Source organism: Ascochyta rabiei, chromosome 20, assembly GCF_004011695.2.
Source record: "Ascochyta rabiei chromosome 20, complete sequence".
In the NCBI taxonomy this organism is placed as follows: domain Eukaryota; kingdom Fungi; phylum Ascomycota; class Dothideomycetes; order Pleosporales; family Didymellaceae; genus Ascochyta; species Ascochyta rabiei.
Genome location: NC_082424.1, coordinates 541,770 through 567,667, shown reverse-complemented (window position 1 = coordinate 567,667; position 25,898 = coordinate 541,770). Strand labels below are relative to the sequence as shown.

The window sequence follows — 25,898 nt, the reverse complement described above, 5'->3', positions numbered from 1 at the left end:
TTCGCCCACCGTTGGCATTGTGTGTTTCCTTTGTTATTGGCAGCGCATTACCATGCACCTTCATATTGTATCGAATTAGTACCAGCATCCCCATCTTACCGGTTTTATGCAGTGTAATATCAGCGCCTGATATGTGAAATTGACGTCATCGTGGGTTGGGAAATGATGTGGTTCTGGCAGGGTTACCGATGTCACCCTCTCCAGCTTTTCCAGCATTCCCCGTCTGGACACTTGCATGTATTACCGACCGTTCCTTTGCGTCATCGCATTCGACGTCGCCATGATATCCCTGCAGACAAAGTCTCGAACCGTGCGAGGCCATTCACTTGGCGCGACGAGGTGTACCGTCGCGCAGCTCCAAGACAGAATGCTGTAGTCGCGTGTACGCCCAAGCCACGCATGCACTGTCTCAAACGCAGCAAGAGCGGTCAGCAACTCAGTCGGCGTACCACAGTGTGTGTCTCATCGATTGTGTCGCACGCACCACATCTTACCTCGACTTCTCAGCATCTCTCGAGTGTTATTCGCGGTGTGGAGTGCGTTGCAGCTCAATTTCAGCATTCTTAGGGATTGCGTCCAGAATATCCTCTCAAATCTGTTGCATGAATTGATAGGTAGAAGACCATGCAATCACTCACTAGCGCCGAGTAAGACTGCCGGAACCTTACTTTACCACCACGACAATCGACGGTTCTCTCAACTTGCCGAATTGGGCATGTACGCATTCCATCTCGAATTGCGCTCGTTTATCGCAACAACAACAACAACAACAACAATAACAGAGTCCAGTGCATGGATCCTTCCCAGCCAGCGTGCAGGTGCTGTCGAGTGCGTGCTTCTCTCCCATTCCAACAACCGCTTGTTCCGCTACGAGTAGCGTCCTCGTAAAGGGTGCGTGTTGTGCTGTGCGCTGCGAAACCGGTACACACAATACAGCACAGCAGCATCCGCACCGAGTCTTGCACAACGCTGCTCTACTGTTGAACAGCACTGCCGATATCTACCATGCATACCAGCCCATCCATCCAATCCTGTCCTATCCTATCCAGTGCACCTCCCAGACAATCCCCGTACATCCATCCGTACCCGGCCACTGCCGACACCTGTGGAGAAGCGCTGGGATCCTTCTCACAGCGCAAACACCTCTTGCTTGCTATGCTCTTACCACGTACCCACTCGAAACCCGCCCACTCGAAACCCCCGCACAGGAGAGCGCAAAGGGTGCTGCGCGGTCTGGACACGTTCATCCAAGCAGGCAGTCAGGCAGGCAGGCAGGCAGTCACTCAGTCGGTCAGTCGGTTAGTCAGTCGGTTAGTCAGTCGGTCGGTCAGTTAGTTAGTTAGTCAGTCAGGCTAGTGGCCTTAGTCAACGCACTACATACGATTAATTAAGCTGTGGTCTGTGGTCTGCGGTTTGTGGTCTGTGAGGAGAAGAAAAGAAAAGGGAAGGGATTTGCGTGCGTGCGTGATTGCGCTTTGGGCGCGTGCTGAGCTCTGAGGAGGGCACATGGTGGATGACAGCCTTGCGGTGTGGGAAATGAGACGAGTGGATTAGGAAGGTGGGTTGGGGTGTGGGAACCATCGTGAGTTATATGTGGTTTATTGACTGGGGAACAGTTTTGAATTTTCTCTCCCGAAGCTAGATGGCCGTATACCAGGGGGGGATTGTCTCGCACGCTCATGTGGGTGTAGCAGCGTGACGGGTTGCAATTATCCATCTTCACTTCCATTCCACGCCTCTGTCCATTCTCCAAAGTGTCCACCGAAATGTCATCTCATTCAAAAAGAAGTACCAAGCGTAATCCAGATAGGCTGGAGAACATGAACAAGAATGCAAAAGGGGGAATTCCGTCCATCCGTCCAAGAAAAAGGGGGGGTATCACCAAACTCCAGCTCCATCAGAAAAAAAGGCGCGGTCACGGCCCAGTGCGTCGCCGACTGCGAAGTGAGGAACGACTGCCTGCATGCAGGCGCTTGTTTCGAGCCTCCTATTGTTCGAAAAAAGAGTGTGGGCGCCGCGTCTTGGATGCGTGCAAACAGTAAAAGGGGGCAGTGTTGTCAAAGGAAAGTATATATAGACGCAGACAAAAAAAAAACGCCGGCAATCGCATTCGTCAATCGTTTCAAACAATTAAGAGTGGGATTACAATGGCGGTAGAGCGTGTCGGTCCAAGTTGGAAGCGTATGCAGCGAGAAGGGAAGGTATTGAAGGAAGAAGCAGAAGGGGTATTGGTACTCGTAAATCGTGAAGCACACTCAGCATTGCCCGGGCCAGCACTTGGAGTGGAGACTGAGCCAAGTGACAGGTCTAGCAAGGCGGGAATGCGTCTCACAGCACAAGGTAGCCAACACCAGCGGCGAGCGCAGCGACAAGCGCGTTCGCATGGAAGCTGGATGCCGCGCCTGTGAACTCGGCTGAGGTGGGCTTGGTCGCGCTGCCGGTGGGCTTGATGCTGGTGCTGTTGGTGCCGTAGGAAACAATGGGTGCGACGTAGGTGGCAGTGGGTGCGACGTAGGTGGCAGTGGATGCGACGTAGGTGGCAGATGCAGACGGGGCGTAGATAGTGCTGGTCTGGTTGACGACTGCGCTCGAAGGTGAGCCAGACATGGTGACGGTGTTGACTCGGTAGACAGTCGACGTGAGGTACACAGTCGTGTCGTAGGACTCAGTGGTAGCGACGACACAGGCGACGAGCGCGAACAGGAAAACAATGACGTTCTGGAAGGAGCGCATGGTGATTGATGTTGTTGATGTTGGTTGTCGTAGTGACTGGAATATCTTGAGATGAAAGTGTTGTTGTTGTTGTTGTTGTTGTTGTTGTTGTTGTTGTTGTTGTGGTGGTGGTGGTGGTGGTGGTGGTGTTGTAGTGTTGAGGGTGAGGCGCGGTATATGTAGTCGTGAATGACAGTGGTGTTGCGAGCAAAGAGCGTGAGTGCACAGCACAGCCTGATGGCAAAGTGTAATACGTTTGAGAGAGTGGATGCGTTCGGGGTAAAACAAAGGTGCGAGGAAGCCAGGCGCAAGTTAAGGGAAATTGCGACCCGCCCGCGCCAAAATGCTCATTTCACACAGCGGCGTACGCTAACGCAGACCAGGTTGGTCAGAGCCGGCCAAGCAAACACCGGCTGTGCCTGACCAGAGACGAACATGACCCCGGCCTAGCCCCGATCTACGGCAAATCCTCTGCACGCTGCACGCTGCACGCTGCTCTTGCGTCGCTGTGCATACGGGAGTGTGACCTCATTCTCACTGTATCCAGGTCAACGTTAGAATGCACAATCATCTCCTCACCAACCCAACGAGCAACAACCCGGTTCAGTGCCAGTTCCAGTTCCAGTTCCATCCTATCCCCAGCTCTCACCCCAGCCGTTGCACCAGCACAGTTGTGCTCAGGCACTGAAACATGGATTCACGAATGGCAACCATACCGGCCTCAGACACGGCCGCGGCCACGGCGTCGTCAGAATCGTGGGACTGCGACTCAAGCCTGAGATTCTCGCTCGACGTGGCATCGTGGAACGCTGTCCGTCTGGACACCTTCGCAGGCGCAGGTACAGCCGCGGCCACGACAGGGTGTGTAGCCAATGAAACGGCGGTGCCTGAGGTCCAGCGGCAGCCAACGTGGTCTCGCGCTTGGTGTCGTGCTCTTTGTCTCAGCCACTCAGCGCGCATGGCTGGACTTCCAACGTTACGAGCACCCAGCGTTTAGCACAGAGAGTCTGTTTTCTCGGTCTTGCAGCAGCCACGGATCTCGCAGACAAAGAACGGTGAGGCAAGTCTTGCAGGCCTCGGTAGAGATGGCCATCGTCATCGAGACTCCGCACCAGGCTATGCTAGGCTCACGGTAAGCCTGCCGAGCCCACTCACCCACCCACTGTGCTTTTCGTCGGCTGGACGGCCAGACCCCGGATGCGCAGGGCAGCACTCCACGGCTATCGATTGAGCCCTGGTGACGCTGCTTTTCCAACCAGACGAAGGTGCTCTGACAGTTTCGCAGGTACACCAGGGTCTTCCATCTCAACGATTGCGTCTCAACATTGCGCAGCCGTCACCGAGATCAGATTGCTCAGCCAAAATCTGCAAAGACTCGGAGCGGCTAACCATGTGGAGGTGCAAAGGCCCTTGCCGTGTTGTCTCTGCAGTAGTGCACCCGTCCCGGCAACGTGCGCAGTCGTGGCAAGGCCTTACAGCAGTGAGTCGCCAGCAAGGAAGAGTTGGTTGCGCGAGACAGGATTTGCAAAGGCTTTGCGCTCGATCGCTGATTGGCCAGGCGCATTCAGGTGTGAAGGCCCTTGCTGGTACGCTTCCGAAGTTACTGTAGCTCGCCGACAACCACGCGCTGACGAGAACGCACAAGCAGTGGCAAGCAAGGTGCAAAGAACTGTCGCATGCGCAAGCAGAACTTGCAAAGAATTTGCGCTTGACTGTGGGTAAGTGTGGAAAGCCTCAACAGGCACTGCAGTAGGACTTGCCTGGAGGTGATCTTCTGTGCAGTAGCGTGTCCTTCAGGGCCGCCATTGGGCTTACATATCGTCTACCGAATCCGTCGGATGACAGCTCATGCGTTCAAGAAGGCATCTGAAGACACTTGCTGTAGGAGCCGTTTGGCCATGATTCTCCCTACACTTGGTCGCTAGCGTATGCTGTCGGCGACTCGACACCGGCAGTGAGCCTGTGCAGGGCGTGTCGAGGAACATGCTTCGAGCCGCTAATGTCTCAGTCGCGCCCGTCGAGACGAGCAATCGACTGGGAAGGCAGGACTGCCCGAGCACGTCGACGACGTGATTGGTGGCACTCGCCAAATTTCATCTCTGCTCTCATCTCCGTTATGGCTTCGAAGTTCACCCTGCTACCTTATTGTCCACTCTGAGTATCGTGAGGCTCGTATGCATGTATTGTTTAAGCTCGTAATGCTGCGAATGCTTGAGCTTGTTACATCATCGAAGCGCCGTTTCTTAACATTCCAGAAGGCTCTGCCCATATCGTCTGATGAGCCTGGCTTCGATGACAGAACGAGTTGAAGGACTGTGATTGGATGACCAAGCGAAAGCTGCATTAGCGGCTGCATGCCAGACCTCACTTCTGTCGTCTCCGAATCGATGTGTAGGAGCACCCATTGCACTACTTCTCGAGTAACTGCTCTCCATGGCATCTGATTGACTCGCTGTCCCTCCCCGTTGATGAGTTCCTACCGTGACTGCTACTGTATGAACGTCGAGGCTGCTCGATCGATGTACTCGAGAGAGTCGACTGCACGGCATGATGTGGGTATTCTGGATGCAGAATGAGACGAGGATGCTGCTGCTTGAGGGAGAAGTGATCTGTATGTCGATGCTGGTGACCAACGTGTGACTGACGAGCCGTGCTGGATGTAGACGACTAGATGTATCAGATCCCATGCTTCCATGGTAGCGCGTCGCAAGGCTCTGCAGAAAGGTCAGTGGTACTGAAGATGTGCAGCAATAGCGAAAACGAGGCTTTGGCTAGGTATAGCGGCGGCAGGCCAAGGTTTCGGCGGGGGTGACAAGGCAGTAGTTTGTGAGTTAGTCTGTGTAGATGGAAAGAGCGCTTTCCCAAGCAACAGGAGAAGGAGCACGTCACTGGTGATTTTCCACCGCTAGCACCCACACCCTACCCTTCACGTCCAACAAGCAACAAGCCGCCCCAGTTGATCCACGGCCATTGACTAAAGTACTGGAGGGGAAGATGTCGGCCATCGTTAACAGCCCTCCAATTGTTGTGTCGAAGTTCACAATCATGGGGACCAGGTCAGAGGGGAAGGCCGTCATTCACAGCTTCTGATCGCCTCTCGAGCATCGATATTACATTCGGGTGTTTGTAAGTGTCCGACCAGCGATTGTCTAGCTAGCGACCTACCACATTCCATCTACAAGCACCAGATGCACGCCCGCGTAGAAACCGACCGCCTACAAAAGCGGTTTTGGTCACTAGCGTACGGTCTTCTGCACGTGAAGTTGGCTCGTTGCGAATCTCTCACTTCACTATCCAGCCCGCCGCCGTATTCAAAGTCTTCTAGAAATGTTTCTCCAGCCCTGCAACACGAACAAATCCCACCAACAACGATGAGAAAATCACACGGACCTGACAAAGGAGATATTGACTCCGGACAGAAGACATCCCAGCCAGTAAGTCCAGCACTGCAGATCCTCGCGGGAATCCCGACGACAGTACTGGAGCACATGATCAACGGCACCCCGTTCCAGGCCGTCGGAGGCGGGGTAGACGAAGATCTTCACGAGCTTTACGCTCCCATCTCGGCTTGGATGAAGTGCGCCAAGCGAAAAAATTGTCCCGGCCTTTACATTCGAGCCATTGTAGACAAAGGTGGAAACGCACCAGCACCGGCGCAGTGGGAAGAGGAGATCAGGGTACTGCGAACGTACGTATCGAGCACCACTGGCCTGGCTGCCCGTCAGCTGGCTGCAGAAGTAGACAACATGCAGAACACGATCAAGGTCAGCGAATCGGATATGAAGACTGTCGCGACCAAAAAGAGCAGTTATACCAGTACAACAGTACTACAATCTAGTACGATAATATAGGCAATATCTGCTGCAACAAAGACTGGATCCTATCATTACCTCGATGGATCCCAGGATCGAGTGATGAAGGTCCTGACATTTTGCAAGGCCTTGGAAGACAGACTTGCAGACACACCCGAAGATGAGATGGCAAAGCCACTGTCCTGGGCGCATACGTGCGTGAGATACAACATCGAGGTAGCGCAACGCCAAAAGGCACACAGCGCCGGCAAGAGCAGCTGGCTATAACACCTGGTGCTCTCAGCGCTTCGCACGCAACACGACGTGTCCTTTAGGCTTGAATATCTTCCAGTGTGCTTCTTGTGGCACGAAGATCAGGCTAGGATTGCAGAGTTGCTGCTGACAGTCATCACTGACAGCATGTTTGTTACAGGAGGCGGGCTGTCAATCTGTCAAGCCGGGATCCAGACAAGCAGCTCTTTGATCCCAAACAAGACTGAGGCTGAGTGGAACCTGGTATGGGCAGAATTCCGGTCTTTCCGAGACAATCACACACCCTTCAGCCATAACAAAGATGCAGAATACCAGCTACTGCAGAAAGGGCCGGCGAGGGCCAGCGAGGAGTTTCTCTAGGCCGGACCTACACACGCGAGCAGAGCTCCTCAACGACAAGATAATCCGGGATGCCATGAAAGGGGGCGGCGTCCATGAACACCGATTCATCACTGGATGGCAGCCGGTCCAGAAGAGCAATCTCGCAATTGTAAGGCGAGACCCCGCTGATCACAAGCTGCCTGTGGGGATCCGGGGTGTTGTAGATCGGTTGCACGATACCAACAAGAGCGAAGGTCGGGCGTGGAACAGCGCAGTAAGAAGATAATGGGAGTGGAACCACTCACTGAAGATCAGCTTGCAGAAGGAAAGACGTTCGTGGAGGTACAAGCGAAAGATGCCAAGTATATCGCCGCGTGTGACCGGCTGAGAACGGTAGGGTTGGAAGCATATCACATTGTTGGCGTTCGTTTTCGACCTAGCAGGAAGCGCCCGCTACAGTCTTGTATAGCAGGCCCCATTCCGCAAGACAGTGGACGCAACAAAGAAGCAGTGGCTGACCAGGGCAACTACGAAGAAGAGGATAAGGGCGATAACGACGAAAAGGGCTCCGAGCCTGAGGACAACAACCGTTACTCGTCGAGGGTAAGCCGGCAGAAGAACGCCTGGGCGAAGCGCGAGTTCGATAGGATGTTCACAGGGCCGGAATAGCAGAATGCACGCCAATTCAGGAAGACATGCTCGAATGCCCAGTCGAAGCGCGAGTTCGACAAGATGTTCAAAGGGCTACATTAGCGGGATCTCTATAGCAGAATACACGCAAAGACATGCTTTATAGTTCAGTTTCAGCACGTGAGCATTATTCACACTTTCCCGGCTTCAAAAGAGAAAAACTAGTGAATACAAATAGACAGTCACGTACGCTGGTATTGAACCGGGCGTGGGCAAACGCTCACTGTCACCTGACGCTGCCACTTCGCCTTGCCATCTTGCGCGACCCATCCACTTGACTTCTCACAGCACACTCGCGCCAGACATTCACGATGTCAGACAGACAATTCCGCCGTGGTAGGTCTTGTTGCCGAAGTCTTTTGTTACTAGCTAACTTGTACAGACGCATTAAACGCTTAACTCAGAAAGCCGCAGAAGTGGTTAAGCTGGATGTCCGAACATCTTCCTGGTATCATGTCTGAGTGAGCTTCTCGGCTCTTGTATTTCGACGAGGTTCCGCTCACTGTGCGGGGGGATGGCCAAAAGGCTATAGCAACTACCGGCCTTATGTGAATCCAAAAAATACCACCTTAACCAACAGCACTTCAAGCCCCGACTATGCTCAACAGAGCTCTAGCGGCGATTCAACGCCAGGTCGAAGATTTTCCGTGTTGGCGGATGTAAAGGTAGGCTGTGTCTCCATCGCCACACGCCCCCAGATGCTCTGATTTCATGCAGTGATCAAGAAGCAGGAACAAGTGCATTGACCTAATAAGGCCGCCGAGAGACTATGTGCATCAGTCCTTGAAGCGATAAAACACTTAGGCAAATCGTAAGCCCCGTATAAATACAGGATGTATCTACGGCGTAACCGAAGGGTATCGAATCTTATACAGCCAGCTTGTATCATCTCTGACCCAACGTACCAGTCCTGCTTATCATCAAGATGTCTTTGTTCTCCACACTCGGTTTGTTGAGCATGTTATGGAAAGCATTGGTGTCGCTGTTTGAGACGTTGGACGAACTTGGAGCATAAGGGTGGACATTGGTCGAAGGACTGGAGCATGGTGCTGGATGCATAGAAAAGGAAGCATTCGACGGCGGCCTAAGCAAAGTAGGTTCAGTGTGTAGGATACACAACCTTATGTGAACGCTTATTGGAAAGGTCTATGGTGTGTTCAACGCTGAATGGGCTTCATACCTCGTTTACTTCTCAATGGCAATGTCTGTGTTGTGTCTGTCTACGCTGGTCAGGCTATCAGCGCCATCCAAGGTGCCAGAGCGTGACATGTGTCGCACAAGCGCTCTTCCGCGTGCTGTACTGAGTCAAGGAGCAAGAATATAACACATGCCATTTCTCTGTAAGCGAGGCAAACGCCTTCTGCATCCTTACTGCTATCATTCCTTGTATCAGGGGTATCGAGACTCAGTGAAGAAGAGGACGACGACGATTTGGATGCATTCTTGGAATTGATTGATTCCACGCTCGAAGATATGGACCGGCTCGACAACTAGGGAGTGTAGTAGGATATCCTCCTTAGACATGGCTAGCTAGAAGAATGACACGTGCAGAATTCGAGTCTCAATACACTGCTAAACTGCACCTCTCGAATACACGATCTTCAGTGCATACCAGATCCTTTGTTTCTAACGCTCTCATTCTGTTCACGAAATGAATTCCTATCCGCCATCTTATCTGTTGTTCGTACACCGACCCATTGTAGCCATCCTTTGCCGTCGCCTCGCCGTTTCTCCACTGCCGCTGAGTATACCCTTCTTACTGTCTGACCAGGTAGACAAGCTGATGGACTGTGATGAAAGAAATACATAAGCCGGCTGTTACAGTGGCTGCAAGTCAAATGCTGACCAAGCTATCGGAAGCTTTTATTGATTTGATATTCTCACCTTTACTCTTATAGAAGCATACGCCATGCTAGTTGCATCTATATATTCTGTGACGCCATGTGCATAGCACGATGGCAGCTACCTACGTGCGACTGGCGGCATGTGTTCACCAAAACCGAGAACCCAAGCGCAACGCCCTCAAGACATGGGTCGTGCGGAACGTGGTAGGAGTGCACGGCTCTCCCATCCCCAACACCAATGCAGATGTAGCTGGGCCCTTCGACGTGATACTGGCCATACTACTTGACCATACGAGAGTTCATGCACTTCCTGGCCAGGGACTCTGGCTATGGCGCCCACGGGCTAGTTGCTGAGCCTGTCGTGTGCGATTGTGCTGTCATGGACACATGGTGGCAAGAAGGTTCTCAGTTGAGGTGTTGATCACTGCCTACGATGAACAAGATCGGATTGAGTGTACTTTGGCCTCAAGTTTGATAGAACAATTGGAGAAGAGGATAGGTGTACACGACCGTCTCTTGCTCTCCCGCTATGTGGACGAATCCGTACACTCGATGGAACTGCACTGCAAATCATTCGGAAGAGAGTCTGCTATGCACGTACTCACTTGCCTTCTTATGCAGTTGAAGTACAGTCACTGGCAACCATGAATGGACGGCTGGAGAGCAGGAAACGAGTGTCTGACTCCTGGTCATTGCAAGTGCAGACAAGAGGAAATCCAGGCATGGGGCTCGGGTATGTATCCATGGGCCGGATGCGAAGCATTGACCCACTATTTTGCCTCCTTCACCGGAGTCTTCAATTAGTTCGAGAAGCTCAGATAGGCGTCACATGGCTGTAGAAGAAAAAGATGTGGTTTGCGAATCGCATACGAAGAAAGACAAGAGCGGAGAGCGGGTGCGAGCTCATAGGTTCCAGCGTATTGAGCTTATTCGTTGTGACAAAATCATATTGCACCAAGAGGAATAAAGGCTTACCTTAAACACAATGTACTTTGCCACCCTACTGCTCCAGGGCTCGAGTAACAGGTCTGTATCCCTGCCGAGCTGAGGGGACATCAAACTGCCTTGCTATTCTCTTCGTCCGATCGATTTGAAAGCGATAGCAATGGTGTGTTCTTGGGAAAATATGCGCACCTGTCTCTTCTACATCTTCTGGTCCATCGTCGATGCTTTCTACCGCAATACAACGTGACTCACAGCTCCAATTGTTCACCGCTGGTCATGAGTGGTCGAACATAATAATTCGTACAGAATCTTGACAACAGAGTAATACTCGAAAGCGATATAGGGACAATTTCTTCGGGGGAACCATACGTGCTGGCTGCTTCCATGCTACGACTTCACGGATACCAAGAAATGAAATAGTGCTCTCCTTCTTCTGACTTGGTAAGTCGAAGGCAGAGATGATTTTAAACGCAGAGAACGCATGCGTGTTTGTCGTTCGTAGCGTTCTGCCACTTGCAAGGGACAGTTGATGCAGAGACCTGACCACCCAGACAGATACCCTTGCTGTCCACAGCGTATGTCTGATGATTTGTAGGAGCCTGGCCCATGCCTTTCTCTTCACTAGGGTGCTCAGAAGAGCCGTCTTCAAACAGTCCACTAGTGAAACAAGAGGGGCGCTTGCAAAGGTGCTGTAACACATCCATTGGCCTTCTTCTGGTGAGAGCGGCAGCCTTCGCAGCGTTCTGCCTCAGTTGCTCATTCGACACAAAGACAGCAGTTCCAGGCCAAACTTGTGACGACTAAGATAGGGATGGCCAGCAATTGAATGTAGCGGGGATTCAGCACTCCTTACCACATCGAGGACTGCCTGCCTCTGTTCAGATGATGCGAAGTAAGGCGGTACCTGCAGACTTGTTAGTAACATTTGACGACAAGAGTGGGGCGGCGGACACGAGTCAACGTATGGCCAAACCGGGCACCCACTGAATCCCGCGTCGTGTGCGACAGCGTTGGAAGCTGTCTGTGTGACATTTAGCAGACAGGGTAGAAGCTGATCGTATGATTGAAGTCGAACTTGGTGACATTGTGTGGTGTAGGAAAGACCAGGGCGGGCGGCGAAAACTTCACGTACCTTTGCCGCTAGCTTGCTAGAGGTGAAGGTGGGTTCCAAAGTGGCATGCAGCAAAGCAGAGTAGCGTTATTATCGACCAAAACGCGTGCTTACTGCCTACAGCTTTATCTGCCGCGGTATTAAGTCAGTGTCTTCGAGCTGTGGAGGTGAAGGTGAGTGGACTGTGAAGTTATTCCACTATTTGGACAGCGGCAGCCACTGTGCTCTTCCACTCTCGCTTTGTAGAATCACCACCTACATCAAATCCACCTCCACAACCATGCCTTTCAACGAAGACTGCGCCATGTGTGTCGTCCAGCAGAGACCGAGGATGCAGAAGATACGTCGATGCCTGTGAACGTCTGGTACGTGCACCGCAGTGCAGTAGAATAACATATCTGTTTCTTTGTGACACCGCCCTTGTGATGCCTTTTGCACGTGGTACCTGCACTGTCATCTTACCTGCGCCTTGACACTCACCTATGGCATAGTGGTCGGCGAAGGCACCCAGGGAAAGAATATGCCATCAGTCCTCGAGAGTTTGAAGCAGAGCTGGGGCTGATAGTGACAGGCGACGCGACTGAAAGTCCCAAAGCCATATACACACTCGCCGGTCCCACGGTCGGCGTCGAGCGAGAGTAAAACAACCTGTATCGACAATCAGAGCGCGGAAACCATCGTGAGGGTCGAGGAGGCGGCTAGGAGAGCGACGCGGTAACGGAGACGTGAGCTCTCGACGCCTGCGAACACCAGCCGCGATGTAGCGCCGTACATGATGCGACTGACAGCGCTTTCTCTGCGTCCTGGGACGATACCAACACACACCCCGTTCAGACGTATTGTACGGTGTTGTCTCCAGGCGATACGGTATATACGTACAGCTCTTGCACATACATCTGTCAATGCGGGTTATCGACATTCCTGGCTGCGATCGTGGGACAAAAGCATGCATCCCCGTAACATCATGGTGACAAGCCTGGAGGTCCGTTCAACCGAGTTGACGTCTACGAGGTGGGCCGAAAGCCCCCTGGGGGTGGAACAGCTCTCCAGACTACCCGTCTCATCGATTTTTCCACATGCAGGCGTGCGGAGTGCTGCTCGATGGACCCACGTTTAACATCGGGAGCTAGCGCTTTACAAGGTCATGCACGTGATGTGTGAATAGTGGCAGCGAGTCAGCACGCTGGACTTGGCGGTGTTGTTGTCGTCTGAGCGCGAGATATGACGTAGGTGATGGATCATTCCGCATGCGGCCGTCTCCTGACAATACACATTCAGACGCATGACGATGTGCGCGATGGAATATACGTGCGTCAGATACGCGCGAGCCTCGCACTGCGACGCTTGTGGATACGGTGCGTTGGTATCAGACGCGTGTCTCGTCGAGGCGTTGAGAGAAGCGTGCTGCTGTTTTTAGCTCGTCGCAATGCCATCACAGCACGGCCGGCATCCCTCGCAGTCCAACCACCAAAAACATGTGATGGAAGCGCCGAAACAGCCGTCGCACAAGTCGGCCTGCGTTCAACTGTTGGGATCTGCATGCTGCAGGGAAGCACGGCATGCACGGCTTTGGCCCGGCTAGGCGGGTGACTGAATAAGCTTTGCCGGTTCCCAGGGTTTTCAGCCTCCTGTTCGCCACCAGGCGAACCACCACGGCTTCAATGCGGCTGTCATTAGCAAGGAATGATGGATGCGTGAGTCTGTCAGCCTACAAGACGCCCGACTTGCCGCTGCCCGCCGCGTATCGCTGCTGTCGAGCGACGCAGTCATGACAGAAGATGCGGCGCTGGAGGTTCTCGATCACGTCGTACCGCTCCACTGAGCTATCACGGCACCTCATTCCCACGATGGCCCTTGGTGTGCGACCATTGGAGGACGCGCATTGCGAGGCTTGCAGACCCAGTTATACCCACAGTGTCCTTATCGCAGTCTCTCTCAACCAGTGCACCAAGCGTTTGGCACAACCTGTCCACTTTTCCAACGCATCGGCTGCCATACTTGGAATGGGCGAATGCAAATCCTCACCAGTAACGGCAGTGAAGCTCCTGCGACCGTCGTCAGTCCAAGAGCTCCCTCGTAAGTCGACTGCCATGAGGTGATGGTGTGTTCTTTGACGTTGCTTGTCTCGCAACTGTGATTCTCCTCACTCTCTGCAGACATTTCAACGTTGGCCGGCTGCGGCAACCCTAAGCCCACGGAAGCTTCGGTACACTTGCGGTGTATCTACGTCAACACCGCATTCTGCGACAGAGATAGCTCTAAGAATACTCGGCGTCGGCGTCTGCAGCCACACCCGCAGCGTCCAGAAGTTCGGCGCGCACTTGGTGCGGCTGTCGTGATTTTGGCGTTCCCTCCCAACTACATTCCCTGCAACCGTACTCCACCGGGTCTCTCCTTTGAGCTGACCAAGTTCGCATCGAACCTTCTGGCCGTCCAGATTCGCAAACGAAAACTGGGTCTTCTAACGCCACGGCAAAACCAGTGAGGGTTCTGCTTGCTCGCTTGTCGCCCGGAAGCGCGTGCAGACACACCCGCCTCAGTAGGCCCTTATCAATACCACGCAACCCTGCGAAGAAAGTGCTACACTACCACCTCCTATTTCCAACAAAAGTCGACTCCGTCATCGCGTCCGAACAACCACAACGTCTTTGTGCCTCCTTGAAATTACAGTCGTTACTGCCACCCCATTCCCAAAACATCATCTTACTGGCGTACCGGAGATTCTCGACTGTATCGCGCCCAAAGGACCCATATATACCCGAACGTAGAGCACTGATTGCTCCTTGCATCTGACACCACCCACCGGAGATCTGCCGCTAGGTGCAGCAGACGGCTACGGTTCCAAACCTTCCTGAGACTATCAGCCGCTTTCGGTTGCGAACTATTACCCCCACGTGCAGTTTTCCATATCTTGATTCAAGGGGGTCAACGTTCTAGAGGCGCGTATTGAGGACGTACCGGGTTTCCGTGGCTGCCAAGAGGGCACTCTCCCACACTCATTGTCCCCCGGACATAATCCGGTAGTATAATATCATCATGGACCCCTTTCAGGATCCAGGGCCATCTCACTCTCACAACAACTCCCAAGACCACATGGCTTCAACCCCAGGGCGCAAGCGCGTCGTCTGGTGCTCTGATACTGCCGCCGAACGTCCTACGTCAACGGCTACGCCTGAGGAGGCCAACACAGGTTCAGCCGGTTACAACACGCCCCTCCAGAGGGCGGATCTCTCGCAGGATGATCTCAGAAAGATGCGAGAGTCTATCAAGATTGCTCTCTCAGAAGAGTATCCACAGGAAGCTAGTACAACACCCCCCACTCGTGAAGTGCAGCGACCACGCCCAGCCATACGAAAAGCTCCTCGCACACCACCAGAGTTCTACCTTAATGATGAGCCCAACCCCTTTGAGGATGAACTCGATCGCCAGAACCCAGTCAATAAGGCCAAAGAACGATCAGGACTGGAGGCCCACCGACGAGCCGCCAAGCTCTCTCAATCAATGGGCACTTACTCTGCTCCAGTTTCTCGTCGCAACTCGCAGGGCCAGATGACACCACCCTCGGTGGAACTCCAAAGCATGCCCGCCTCGTATGAACACACCGCTGAGAACAGCGAAGACGAAGATGGCGGTGAAGACCCTCAGTTCATGAAGCGAGCATCGATGTTGCTACGCAACCACACTATTCGAAACGGCAGCGTAGACCCCGCATTCAGCATAGAAGATCTCTATCATTCCGAGCCTCCCCTCCAGTCTGGGCAAGTCAGTCCCACAAACGCTGTCGAGATTGAGGACGAGCATGTTGCACGCCCACAAAAGTATCGAACTGGTGTTCTTGGAACGCTGCTGCAGGCCTCGACCGCTGCTGCACAAGCTCCTGTTACCGCGGGCCGCTCTGGCAAATCCTCTCATTTGAGAAACCTTAGCGCAGGCTACACTTTCAGTGGGGCTTCGACCGCAGCCAACTCCCCCAACTCATCCCCACCTCGGTCAGGGGCTACGACGCCTCGTAGCAAGCCCTGGTACAGCCGTCACCACAACCAATCCACGAACTCCATTTCTCAGCTTGTCGGCACATCTGCTCGGAGCTTTGCCGCGCCTTCTCAGCAGGACTTGGGCAATGAGTTCGACGAGCGAGTCAAGAAGACACGTCCTGGTATGGGCAAGCGTTCGAAGTCTGACGAATCAGTCAAGAGGTCCAACAAGCGTCGCGACCGTGACTTGAAGATCAAGATTCACATTGCTGGCACTCTAGCACGTCAAAGCTACCTTCGCAAGCTCTGCAAAGCCCTGATGATGTATGGTGCGCCCACTCATCGCTTGGAAGAGTACCTCAACATGTCAGCGCGTGTTCTGGAGATCGAAGCCCAGTTCTTGTACATGCCTGGTTGCATGATCTGCGCCTTCGACGACACATCGATCCACACCTCTGAAGTCAAGCTTGTGAGGACAACACAAGGTGTTGATCTCGGCAAGCTACGCGACGTTCACGAGATCTACAAGGATGTTGTTCACGATCGCATGGGTGTTGATGAAGCAACCCCTCGCCTGGAAGCCATCATGGGACGTAAGAACAAGTTTGGCCGCTGGCCCAGAGTGCCTGTGTACGGTCTGGCTTCCGCCACTGTCGCTCCCTATGCCTTTAACGCTCGACCCATCGATCTTCCGTTCTGCTTTGTATTGGGTTGCATAATTGGCTGGCTGCAGCTGATCGTCGCACCTGGCAACGAGCTCATCAGCAACGTCTTCGAGATTGGTGCTGCCGTCATCACGAGCTTCATTGCTCGCGCCCTTGGCTCCATTCGTGGCAGCGATGGCAAGGAAATCTTCTGCTTCAGTGCTATGGCACAATCTAGTATCGCCCTCATTCTGCCTGGTTTCATGGTTCTCTGCGCTTCTCTCGAACTCCAGAGTAAACATATCGTAGCGGGGTCCGTACGCATGGTGTACGCTATCATCTACTCCCTCTTTCTCGGTTTCGGCATCACCATCGGCACTGTTCTTTATGGAATGATGGACAAGAATGCTACCTCGGCGACAACCTGCCGCAACCCCATGTCCTCGCACTACTACTACCTCTTCGTTCTTGCTTTTGCGCTCTGCCTTATGGTTGTCAACCAGGCAAAGTACAAGCAAATGCCCTCTATGGCCATTATTGCGCTCATCGGCTACGTTGTCAACTTCCACAGCTCGCAGTACTTCAAGGCCAACGCACAAGTTTCCAACACCCTCGGCGCGCTGGCTATTGGTATCGCCGCCAATGTACACGCTCGTTTCGGACGCTACGTGGACAACTGGAGTCTGGATACCTGGGAGAACAAGCTACGTCCGCGTGTCATGGCGCTGCGCAAGAAGTATCTGCGCAACCGCCACGGCGCGATTCGATCCTTGCCCAAAATCGAGCGCTCAGAGTACAACGCCACCCACAACGACAGCACAACGCACTCCCGCGCGAGCTCTGTCAGCGACTTCGTGCCGCACACGCGCAAGATTGGATACGGCCTTGCTGCCGCTGCCATGTTGCCCGCCATCTTCGTGCAGGTCCCCTCTGGTCTGAGTGTGCAGGGCTCGCTTGTGTCTGGCCTCAACTCCGCGGATCAGATAACGAGGAACACGACCACTGCTGCGACTGTCAGTGCCGCGGATGTGACAGCTAGCAGCACGCTCAACAGTATTGCACTCAACGTTGGTTTCTCGGTCGTGCAGATTGCCATTGGTATTACAGTTGGTCTGTTCTTGGCAGCGCTCATTGTGTATCCGCTTGGCAAGAGGAGGTCTGGTCTTTTCAGTTTCTAGCTGCTTCTTTTATCTTCCTGCACATTTTCCTGTGTTTGCAGTCTCTCATTAGCCATCGATTGGGTTGGAGCGTAAGTAGTGATAGATTTGCATTAGCGGTGTTGGTATGGACATGCATTTCCCGGCGTTGGAGAGCTCATGTAGCTACGATTTGCTAGATTCAGTGCTGGTGTGTTAATGTCATTGCAGGCCCTGGGTGGCTGCGAGTGTCATTGTATGTTGTCTCAGATGCTCATAGATTGGTGAACAAATCGTGCGTTTATCTAACATGACTTCGTACAACCGCTGCTTGCAGATCGAACTGTATGAACAGAATGACCTTCAGTAGCGCTGCATCTTCTTCCATACAGCAGTCGCGTTAGCGCTGGGTGTGCTCGTGGGCGGTAACGCTACGTAAGGCTCTGTAGAACCGTTAGCTTCTCATCAACAGCAGAAACACATCACCCTACCTGTGTGCGTAGCCTTGGCGGTTCCGTTCGTGCTGTAATCGTCCGTCACGACCTTGCTGCCATCTGCAATGATAACGTGGTCCAGGACACGCTTGAAGTGCTCCAGGCTGGCGACAGGCTGGTAGTATGGCACTTCGTGACCCGCTTCGTAGATCCGAGTGAAGCTGAAGTTGCCGTACTCGCGCACCTCGCCGTACTCGACTCCATCGACCAAAAACGGCGTGTAGCCGGCGGCGTTGAAGGCGGCTTTGTCGGTATGGTTGACAGCGAGGGATATAGCTTCGCCTCCAAACCAGTTGCAAATGTAGTCCGCATCGCCGTACAGCAGTGCTACGCGTACGCCGTAGCCGATGATCTCAGAGAGGTCGTCGATGAAGGAGTAGACAAAGTCGCCGGTGGATGAAAAGCCCGAGAAGACCTGAGACGAGCTAGTGGAGGTATAGTTGATGTTGACACCGAGAGCTTCTTGAGTAGAGGCGAGATTCAGGAAGTCCGCGAAGTAGCCGGGTGGTGTTGGGTCGTCTATCGTGGTGTCAGTGAATGATCAAAACTTTTGGAATCTTGGGTCCCACAACGTACGGTAAGCATGGCGGATGTCGTAGACGCCGCGACCACCAAATTCGTAGAAGGGCTGTTCTACAAGGGAGCGGCACAAGTTCATGGCTTGAGAGCAAGTGAGTTGACCGTCTTCGGTGCTGCGATCGGACTGTTTGCAGTACTCGATCTGGTCGTTACAGCCTCCTGGGATGTAAAACGCCTGCTTCATGAAGGTACTGATGGTCGTTAGCGCCCCTGAGACGGTAAGAGGTAGGTTGACCTACTAGATCGTGTCGTTGATTGCCTTGATGCCTAATCTTTTGTTAGAAATCGTCTCACTCCCCAAATACGCCTTTCACATGCCATAGGTGTTGTTGACAGCGAACTCGGGATAGTACGGTGCCTGGACTGCATTGTGTTAGCACAAATATTCGTTGTTACGAACAGAAGTTCCTACTTTGTTCGTCGATGATACCGTTGATGATACCAAGAGTGTCCATGTGCAACTCAACGCCCTTGGTAGAGCCGTTTCGAATAGCCTCATTCTGCTTGTAGAAGTAGTTGTAGAAGCCTACAATAGATGGTCAACACACTGCCTAGCGAACCTTGGATACAGGCAAGGTTACCTGGGCCGTAGTGTCCTCCGTAACTGGTCAAGTTAGCGTTGAGTTGCTGGCAGATAGCATCGCATTACCTCTCAGTCCACAGGTTGAATGTCAAGTTCTTGATGTCGGCGTCGAGCTGGGGCGAGAGCTCCAAGAACGCCTGCAGGATGTGCCAGGCACCGATGGCTGCAGCTTCGGTGGTGTTGGCCTTGTCAGGATCAACGAGCGAGTATCTGCCCTTATCGTCCACCTCTGTAGTCTCGTAGGAGAAGCCTACGCCAACAGGCTGGCTTAGATATAGCATGTTGCTGTGCTCGTTCCAAGAGTACGGATTCAGCTGAGTCTTGAGGTCTTCAGTGACATTACAAGGTCCATGCTCTTGGAAAAGACCAATCAAGGAGTCAGATCCCGGTCCGCCGTTGAGCCATAACGTGAGCGGCTTCTCTGAGGGGTTCTCGCGGGCTTCAAAGAACCAGAAGAACATGTTTGTCTTTTCGTTCAAGCTAATGTATCCAGAATAGTCGTCGACACCCGGTGTGGTCTCGCAGATGCCATGCTTACCGGGCTGCTTGTACCGTATCTGTGCACCCTGCGGCGAGGTAATGGTCGTGACACCCGTAGCATTGGCGGGTACCTGTCGCTTAACAAAAGAGGCAGCGCGAGCATTTCTGAGCGAAGCTGCCGCCAAAAGGATGGCAAGCTGTGTAAAGCGTGCCATATTCGTGGACTGAAACAACAAACGTATTGACAGTCAGTCAACTCCCAAGGACCGGCGTTAACTTATACCTGGATTTTCAGTGTCACAAGGTCCAGTTCACATCATTGCTTCCCTGGTTGTCTCGTACTGTTGGGATAGCAAGTCCGTGGAGCAGATGCATAGTTCCCGTGTCTTACAATGATTAGACTCAAAGGGGAAACTACTCCTCGTGCAGATTGTCGCCATTGGATGGATGGCCACGGGTAGCTTTGAACGCAGTGAAGATCGCTGGGCAGCCCGGGACAGGTACTACGGTAGGTATTGTCCTTTGGATCAGTGCGGCTCTGCGCGGGTTTCCGGTTGGTCGCTTGGTGAAGGGGAACTGGGACACCGTAGTTTCATGTTGTGGTCATTGCTTTGGTGCTTGCTACCGGTTTCCATGTCCAAGGCTGGAGCAGAGCTTCACGAATCTCTAACATCGTTGACGGGCTGCTCTAGCCGGCTAAGCCTCGAAGCTACTTGCTGCAATAGGAAGGTAAGATATGTAGCAGCGAAATAAGACCCAATGCCAAGTAAAAGTGAGCTTATCATCTCGGCTTGAGCACGTCATGAACATCTACGACAGCCAAGCATTACCGGCGATATTAATAAAGCTTTCGATAATCTTCATGTATTAGCGATGGAGGAGAAAGAGGGGAACGGCATCGCCGGATCGCTATTAGACGCTAGCGCGGCATTAGGGCTAGCTCCTGACGGAAGGTCGTAAGCCTGATGCTCAAAATTACAACGATTGCGGCTCTTCTCTTGCAGCAACGTGTTGAAAACTCTGTCGAAAACGATGCAATAGAGCTAGGTACCATGTTGGCCGTGCCCGGCATGCAGTACCCTGGTGGTTTCACTCCCACAAAAACTTCCACTCGAACTTCTCCTCACCTCTTGGCGCGAATCTGACATCGATGTCCTGGTCAGGCTTAGGCATCGCATTCCACATATCCGCACGACGCTTTGTAGGCTGCCTCCACTCCCCATTCATGGGTACAACATCGAATCTGAGCAAGATGATTACCGCCAAACTCAGTGTGACATTGGTCGAGAAGTGTCGTCCAGGACACATTGTTGTACCAGCACCGAAAGGACGAAAAGCTGAAGTACTTGAGACATTCCTCCTCGAGTCGGGAGAGAGAAATCGGTGATGGTCGAACGCATCAGCGGAAGGACCCCAGATATCTTTGTTGTGGTGTACGCTTCTGCCCGGGATCATGACAATGCCATTCTTCTTGAGGAGATACTGCCCAGCCAGAGTGGTGTCATGCTGGACCTGTTTGATATTGATGACGGTGCTGTGATAACGAAGAGTCTCGTTCAGCATAGCAACGAGTGTGGGACAGCTGTCTTTGACACCTCCAAGGTTAACGGCCCTGACGAGATCGGGGGTGGAACTGCCAATGACTGATTCCAGCTCTTCGCGGATGCTTGCGGTCACTTTTTCATCTGATAGAATGTGATACATCAGCCAGAAGGAAGTGACCGCGCCACTGCTGAGCATTGCCAGTGATGTAGCCATCTCCATCTTGGCAGCCTCTTCTGTAGTGAGACCATGACTCTTGTTGAGTTCGTGCATTTCCGCAACCATGGGGAAAGCTTGAAGATGGCCGCTTGTCTCGAAATACTTCTTGAACGCACAAACAATCCGATCCCGAGCACGAAGAGCTTTGCGTGCCGTCAGGGCCGGGAACAGACTGTACAGCAGGTGATTGATGCCTGGAACAAAGTCTCTGGTGAACAAGTTAACTACAAATCCCTTGGATTCCAGTATCATATGGTGAACCTACCTCCAGCTGGCTTCGATCGCCGGGTCATCGTAAGGATTCTCCGGTCCGTAGATGGCGCCAGTCAATGCCAGTGTGAGCTCGTGACGAATCATCTCTTGCAATCCACCCCTATTGTTCCTAGTGAAACTGTTCGGTACACTGGCCGTCAACCTGTCAACTGCAGCCTTGGTCGCGGTCTTGAGTGAAGGGCCGGACAGAAGGTATTTGTGTACGCTCATTGTAAAGCCATTGCCCTTCAACCCAAAAGCGCTGCGAAGGATGTTCTGAGATTCGGTGTTAAGCCCACTGAAGAGCATACCAAAGTCCAGGAGGTTTGGCACGAACGTTTGAGCATTGGCTTTGCTTTGTATGACTTGAATCAAGTTCGGGGCGTGGACGACGTAGAGACGCTGGAAAGGCATTCGCAGAGTCAGGACTGGCAAGCGAAAACGCGTACTGTACACATGTCAGACTGTTCATCTCACAATTGCCTGTAAGCACGTACCCGAGGTTGGCCAGATAGTCCGCTCGTTGCCTTGCTATACCAATGACTGAGTCGAGAAATGGCAACCGGCTTTCCACGAGTCGAGGCTCCCGCACACTTTGTGTGGCGTGTAGAAGGAATCGTAAGGCAGTGTACGCAATAACAGCTATCGCAGCGCCTATTGCAAGAATGGCAGACATAGTTTGACTTGTTTGAATCGAAGGTTGATCCTAGCTATTACGACTTCCTCAAGGGTATCATGCATGCTTATATACGACATCAGCTCGAGCTTCTCGAGACGTTGTTGCATACAGTGCTCCGCGTCTTCATGGCTTAGGTTTGGTCGGCGACTGGCGACGGACGAGTTACCAAGAGCATCATACTGCGTCAAAGTTGTAAGCATCACAGGTGACGAACGTTGTTGGTGGTGCCGCATGCGTGAACATGAACGTTAAAGCGAGGCCAGAGCATGGTACATAGTACCCATGCTTCGCCTCGTTGGGTATTCCAACAACCAAAAATAGCCTGCATACAAAGATACACAACGATCAAAGGACGCATCGCTTAAACCTAGGGGGTTAGCCAGGTCCCGCTCGCCTGGTTCAACAGCATGGGAGTGGATCGCATAGGGAACGTGACGGTGTAGTTCTTGAGTCAGACAGCGTGACAGTGAAAAAGGTAAGTACATTAGACAACTGAACGTCGCCGACTTCCTTGCGCCAAGCTCTCGGTGGTTGGTAGATCCGAATGCCGGATTGGTGGTTTTGCGTTAGACCCGTGTCGGTAGCGCAGACAAAGGGATGCAACAGGTCGCCATCCCTAGAGAACGTTGAGAGAACAAGAAGAACAGCAACACATGCCAGAGTGTCGGCTCATTCTAAGTTAGACGTGTCTCATTGGGCCCGCTATGGAGTCCTCTTGCCGATATCAGTCACAGCTACGAATCTTCCTGACGTCAAACAGGGGCGACCGAACTTCGTTAATAGCGAAACACAAACGACGCGAGTTGGTATACGCGCATACCGTATAGATCTTGAACTAGGTCTCCCTTGCATGAAGGGTCGAAAAAATTGCCGTTGTTGGCAAGGAGGAAGAGGATTGGCTCGAAAGGGCAGGGCTGCTGTCGATGCTGCTGCCAATATTGCCACGGGATCATTTCGAGTCGACTGGGCCAGTGCTCGCGCAGCTCAAATTCCCAATCATGCAATACTGCAGCAGCAAAACAGCAGTGTCCCGTAAGAATGGCTTGAGGGCCAACGTGGGCCGTAATGCATCAAGAGCTGCTGGAAGGTCCAGTACGTCAAGATCCTATTCCTTTAGGCCTGAAATAGGCCCTGTTCAAGAAGGGAGAAACGGTTGGTAGGGGTACATTCTTATCTTCGCTCTCAAGCACCAACGTGTCGTCAACAAAGCTGTCATCGACAAACTCGCTTTCACTGTCTGTGTCGTGAACTATCCTCTCCTTGTTTTTGCGGTGTTGTATCGAACAATTCTTGCAAACATTGTGGGTAGCATCTGGTTCGTGGAGACTGGCATGATAGTCTTCCTTGACGGCGCTGCTTTCTTTAGTGGCGCTCCTTCTTTCGGTGGCATCGTTCTCGTCGATGGCGGGGCTGCCACTGACGTTTCTATGGCCCCAGAACGACCCAGTCGCACTGACGGCGGAGTATCGAGGCAAATCGACTGCACTGACGGTGGGGGGTCGAAACAACATAATTGGCCTGACGATGCTGATGCTGATGAATTCAGTATCGTCGTCAATGCGAAGGTTGCCTTTGCCACCATGCTATCTTGATCTAATCGGTTTGACGCCAGCGAGGCGATGGTGCCACCTCGAGCACCTCGAACCGGTTGGGTCGATGGCGCAGTCCAGGTCATTGACTGTGTATGACTGACCCTGTATGACTGACCGGCACGAGGAGCGGCAGCGTTCTTGACGTTCATGGTGTTGGTGATCTGAGGAGCAATTTCTAGAGCACGCGTCGAGACTTGCGTGGGACTCATCGTGGCTTTCGCCGTTGATCGTCGAGCTTCAAGAAGAGCAACTCCTCTTATCTCAAACTTCAGTCCTAGCAACGCATCTGTACTTGAGCTTTCTGCCCTCATCCTGCCTCCTATCAGCGACAGTCGCAGTGTTAATTCCGAAACGATAGCACACCTTCCAAAATCTCTCGACAAAGCCTTCAGGCGAAAAGTGGGCATTGTTGGGCGTGATGAGGTTGTTCAGCTCGCAGCGCCAGATCTGCTGTCCGTCAAGGAACCGTACATTCGAACCAGGATCAACGGCGACAGCTATTTCGTAGCCAGCTTGATGCAAACGTATCAGCGCCGGGAAAATAATATTCAGAACTTGAGTAAGGAAGCCAGCTTGTCGCTCTTGAAGGTTTTTCGACCCTGAGAACCACGGCAATGGTGACTCAAGTACGACGTAGATCTTGGCGCCATGCCGTAACGAGAACAACTTCTCCACGTTCTTCAGTAGCAGGCTCCGTGGCGAAGGGATACCGTTCGCATCTGCTGCGGGCCATACGTCCAAGTCACATTGTAGGATCTTGAAGCTCGCCTTTGCAATCAACTCCTGGCGTGTGCAGCACAGCGTGGCATCGACCTGGGCTAGCAAATGTGGCAGGAAGTCAAGGCTCCGGTCGAAATCGAAGCGAACCAAGCGATACCAGGATTCAGTCAGCTCACGGAGGGTTGCTTCTCCAGTGAACTCCTTGTTCCAGTAGTGCCTTGGGGCTTTCGGGTCGAGTGTGTTATAGTAGTGGAATAGTCGAGCGTGCACGCCATCTTCGAGCAACAAATACCCCAGTATCATATCCCTAATCTCCCTTGGAAGACGATGCTGAACAGCTTCGCAAACGCTCAGACATGCTCTCCTTGTCTCTTGCTCTTCATCTTTTTGGAGGAGAGTATTTTGGCAGACCATCGAAAAATAGAGGCTATATTGCACGAAAACAGGATGTCGTGAAAACTTGGAATTGTTATTGTCTTTACGCGACTCAAGCCAGGCATTGCCGGGTAAGCTCGGTTGTGCAAAGTTGCTCAAACGTTTCCGCCGATAGCGACAATCCCGAATGTAGCCTGTCATGATGTTGTAGAAGTCTCCAACGGCAAGTCGAGCGAGGCGGTGTAGCCGCAATTGAGCGCGATTGTTGTTCTTCAAAGCGGCGCGGGAGCAGAACCATCTTGAATCAGACGGAATGCTGTACTATGTATGCAACCAACAGGGCTAGGCATTAGTGACTTGCTGATTGTTTGTGTTGAGTTCGTGTCGAGGTCATGTCGATGCTTTGGTTGGCGGCATGTAGAAGCCTCCGCATTTCAGTGTCCATACCACACGAATAAAGAAAAGCACAACCAAACGCCGAAAACCTTCTCCTCATCTCATGCAGTCCATACTGGGGATATCTGGAGCCGGAAGCGTGTCCAACCAACCCATCTTGTGAAGACGAACCGAGGTTGTGGATACGAATACATCAACATGGCGCAACAGGCAGAACCGAGATGGCCAGATGCCTGAACAAGCTGAGGCAGCGTCGATACGATATGATGGATGACGGATGGTCGATTGAGGGGACGAGGAAAGTGGAGGTTCGCGTGAGGGGGTCTACTAGCGCGACTTCACGAAGAGGGCTTTCATGTTTCAGAATAAACCGGATGTAAGCCCGTGCGCCGCCCAGCATCAACACCACGCCGAATTATCACCAAATCACTCAATTTTGGAGCCAGATTGATCAGAAAAAATGCTAGAATTTCGTAGCACGTCCTTGAACAACATCTCGACATTCTATCAGCCTGCCAGGGTAGCCTGTGATGGTTTTGTTGATCT

The 25,898-nt window shown here is 52.7% G+C and overlaps 10 protein-coding genes across 11 annotated transcripts, besides 8 other annotated features; 4 read left to right on the top strand and 6 right to left on the bottom strand.

Annotated features, from left to right (window-relative positions):
• Positions 1–752: 752 nt before the first annotated feature.
• Positions 753–781: a tandem repeat.
• A 224-nt stretch (positions 782–1,005) lies between these two features.
• EKO05_0010661 (uncharacterized protein) lies at positions 1,006–1,335 on the top strand (the record flags this gene model as incomplete). The annotated part of the gene is made up of 1 exon (XM_059637822.1): positions 1,006–1,335. One exon carries the CDS (start codon positions 1,006–1,008, stop codon positions 1,333–1,335), a length of 330 nt encoding a protein of 109 aa, XP_059493805.1.
• Positions 1,009–1,016: a tandem repeat.
• Positions 1,017–1,047: a tandem repeat.
• Positions 1,048–1,082: a tandem repeat.
• Positions 1,253–1,351: a tandem repeat.
• A 977-nt stretch (positions 1,352–2,328) lies between these two features.
• On the bottom strand, positions 2,329–2,733 carry EKO05_0010660 (uncharacterized protein; the record flags this gene model as incomplete). Its single annotated transcript, XM_038947279.1, has 1 exon — positions 2,329–2,733. The coding sequence occupies one exon, from the start codon at positions 2,731–2,733 to the stop codon at positions 2,329–2,331; it is 405 nt and encodes a 134-aa protein (XP_038793605.1).
• Positions 2,734–2,791: 58 nt separating this feature from the next.
• Positions 2,792–2,836: a tandem repeat.
• Positions 2,837–2,878: a tandem repeat.
• A 432-nt stretch (positions 2,879–3,310) lies between these two features.
• Positions 3,311–3,342: a tandem repeat.
• Positions 3,343–7,382: 4,040 nt separating this feature from the next.
• On the top strand, positions 7,383–7,766 carry EKO05_0010659 (uncharacterized protein; the record flags this gene model as incomplete). The annotated part of the gene is made up of 1 exon (XM_038943536.2): positions 7,383–7,766. One exon carries the CDS (start codon positions 7,383–7,385, stop codon positions 7,764–7,766), a length of 384 nt encoding a protein of 127 aa, XP_038793604.2.
• A 4,447-nt stretch (positions 7,767–12,213) lies between these two features.
• EKO05_0010658 (uncharacterized protein) lies at positions 12,214–12,639 on the bottom strand (the record flags this gene model as incomplete). The annotated part of the gene is made up of 1 exon (XM_059637821.1): positions 12,214–12,639. The coding sequence occupies one exon, from the start codon at positions 12,637–12,639 to the stop codon at positions 12,214–12,216; it is 426 nt and encodes a 141-aa protein (XP_059493804.1).
• A 2,084-nt stretch (positions 12,640–14,723) lies between these two features.
• Positions 14,724–17,483, top strand: EKO05_0010657 (uncharacterized protein; the record flags this gene model as incomplete). Its single annotated transcript, XM_038947278.1, has 1 exon — positions 14,724–17,483. One exon carries the CDS (start codon positions 14,724–14,726, stop codon positions 17,481–17,483), a length of 2,760 nt encoding a protein of 919 aa, XP_038793603.1.
• Positions 17,484–17,804: 321 nt separating this feature from the next.
• EKO05_0010656 (uncharacterized protein) lies at positions 17,805–19,792 on the bottom strand (the record flags this gene model as incomplete). Its single annotated transcript, XM_059637820.1, has 8 exons — positions 17,805–17,884; positions 17,933–18,454; positions 18,512–18,705; positions 18,754–18,781; positions 18,833–18,877; positions 18,927–19,040; positions 19,096–19,118; positions 19,164–19,792. The coding sequence occupies 8 exons, from the start codon at positions 19,790–19,792 to the stop codon at positions 17,805–17,807; spliced, it is 1,635 nt and encodes a 544-aa protein (XP_059493803.1).
• Positions 19,793–20,666: 874 nt separating this feature from the next.
• EKO05_0010655 (Cholesterol 7-alpha-monooxygenase) lies at positions 20,667–22,266 on the bottom strand (the record flags this gene model as incomplete). Its single annotated transcript, XM_038943495.1, has 3 exons — positions 20,667–21,546; positions 21,604–22,038; positions 22,088–22,266. The coding sequence occupies 3 exons, from the start codon at positions 22,264–22,266 to the stop codon at positions 20,667–20,669; spliced, it is 1,494 nt and encodes a 497-aa protein (XP_038793601.1).
• Positions 22,267–23,366: 1,100 nt separating this feature from the next.
• On the bottom strand, positions 23,367–23,780 carry EKO05_0010654 (uncharacterized protein; the record flags this gene model as incomplete). The annotated part of the gene is made up of 1 exon (XM_059637819.1): positions 23,367–23,780. The coding sequence occupies one exon, from the start codon at positions 23,778–23,780 to the stop codon at positions 23,367–23,369; it is 414 nt and encodes a 137-aa protein (XP_059493802.1).
• Positions 23,781–24,122: 342 nt separating this feature from the next.
• Positions 24,123–24,884, bottom strand: EKO05_0010653 (uncharacterized protein; the record flags this gene model as incomplete). 2 transcript variants are annotated; one of them, XM_059637818.1, is made up of 2 exons in its annotated part: positions 24,123–24,173; positions 24,225–24,884. In XM_059637818.1, the coding sequence occupies 2 exons, from the start codon at positions 24,882–24,884 to the stop codon at positions 24,123–24,125; spliced, it is 711 nt and encodes a 236-aa protein (XP_059493801.1). The 2 variants fall into 2 exon arrangements, with proteins under 2 accessions (XP_059493801.1, XP_059493800.1); XM_059637817.1 differs by having other exon boundaries at positions 24,123–24,884.
• A 399-nt stretch (positions 24,885–25,283) lies between these two features.
• Positions 25,284–25,589, top strand: EKO05_0010652 (uncharacterized protein; the record flags this gene model as incomplete). The annotated part of the gene is made up of 1 exon (XM_059637816.1): positions 25,284–25,589. The coding sequence occupies one exon, from the start codon at positions 25,284–25,286 to the stop codon at positions 25,587–25,589; it is 306 nt and encodes a 101-aa protein (XP_059493799.1).
• Positions 25,590–25,898: the final 309 nt, after the last annotated feature.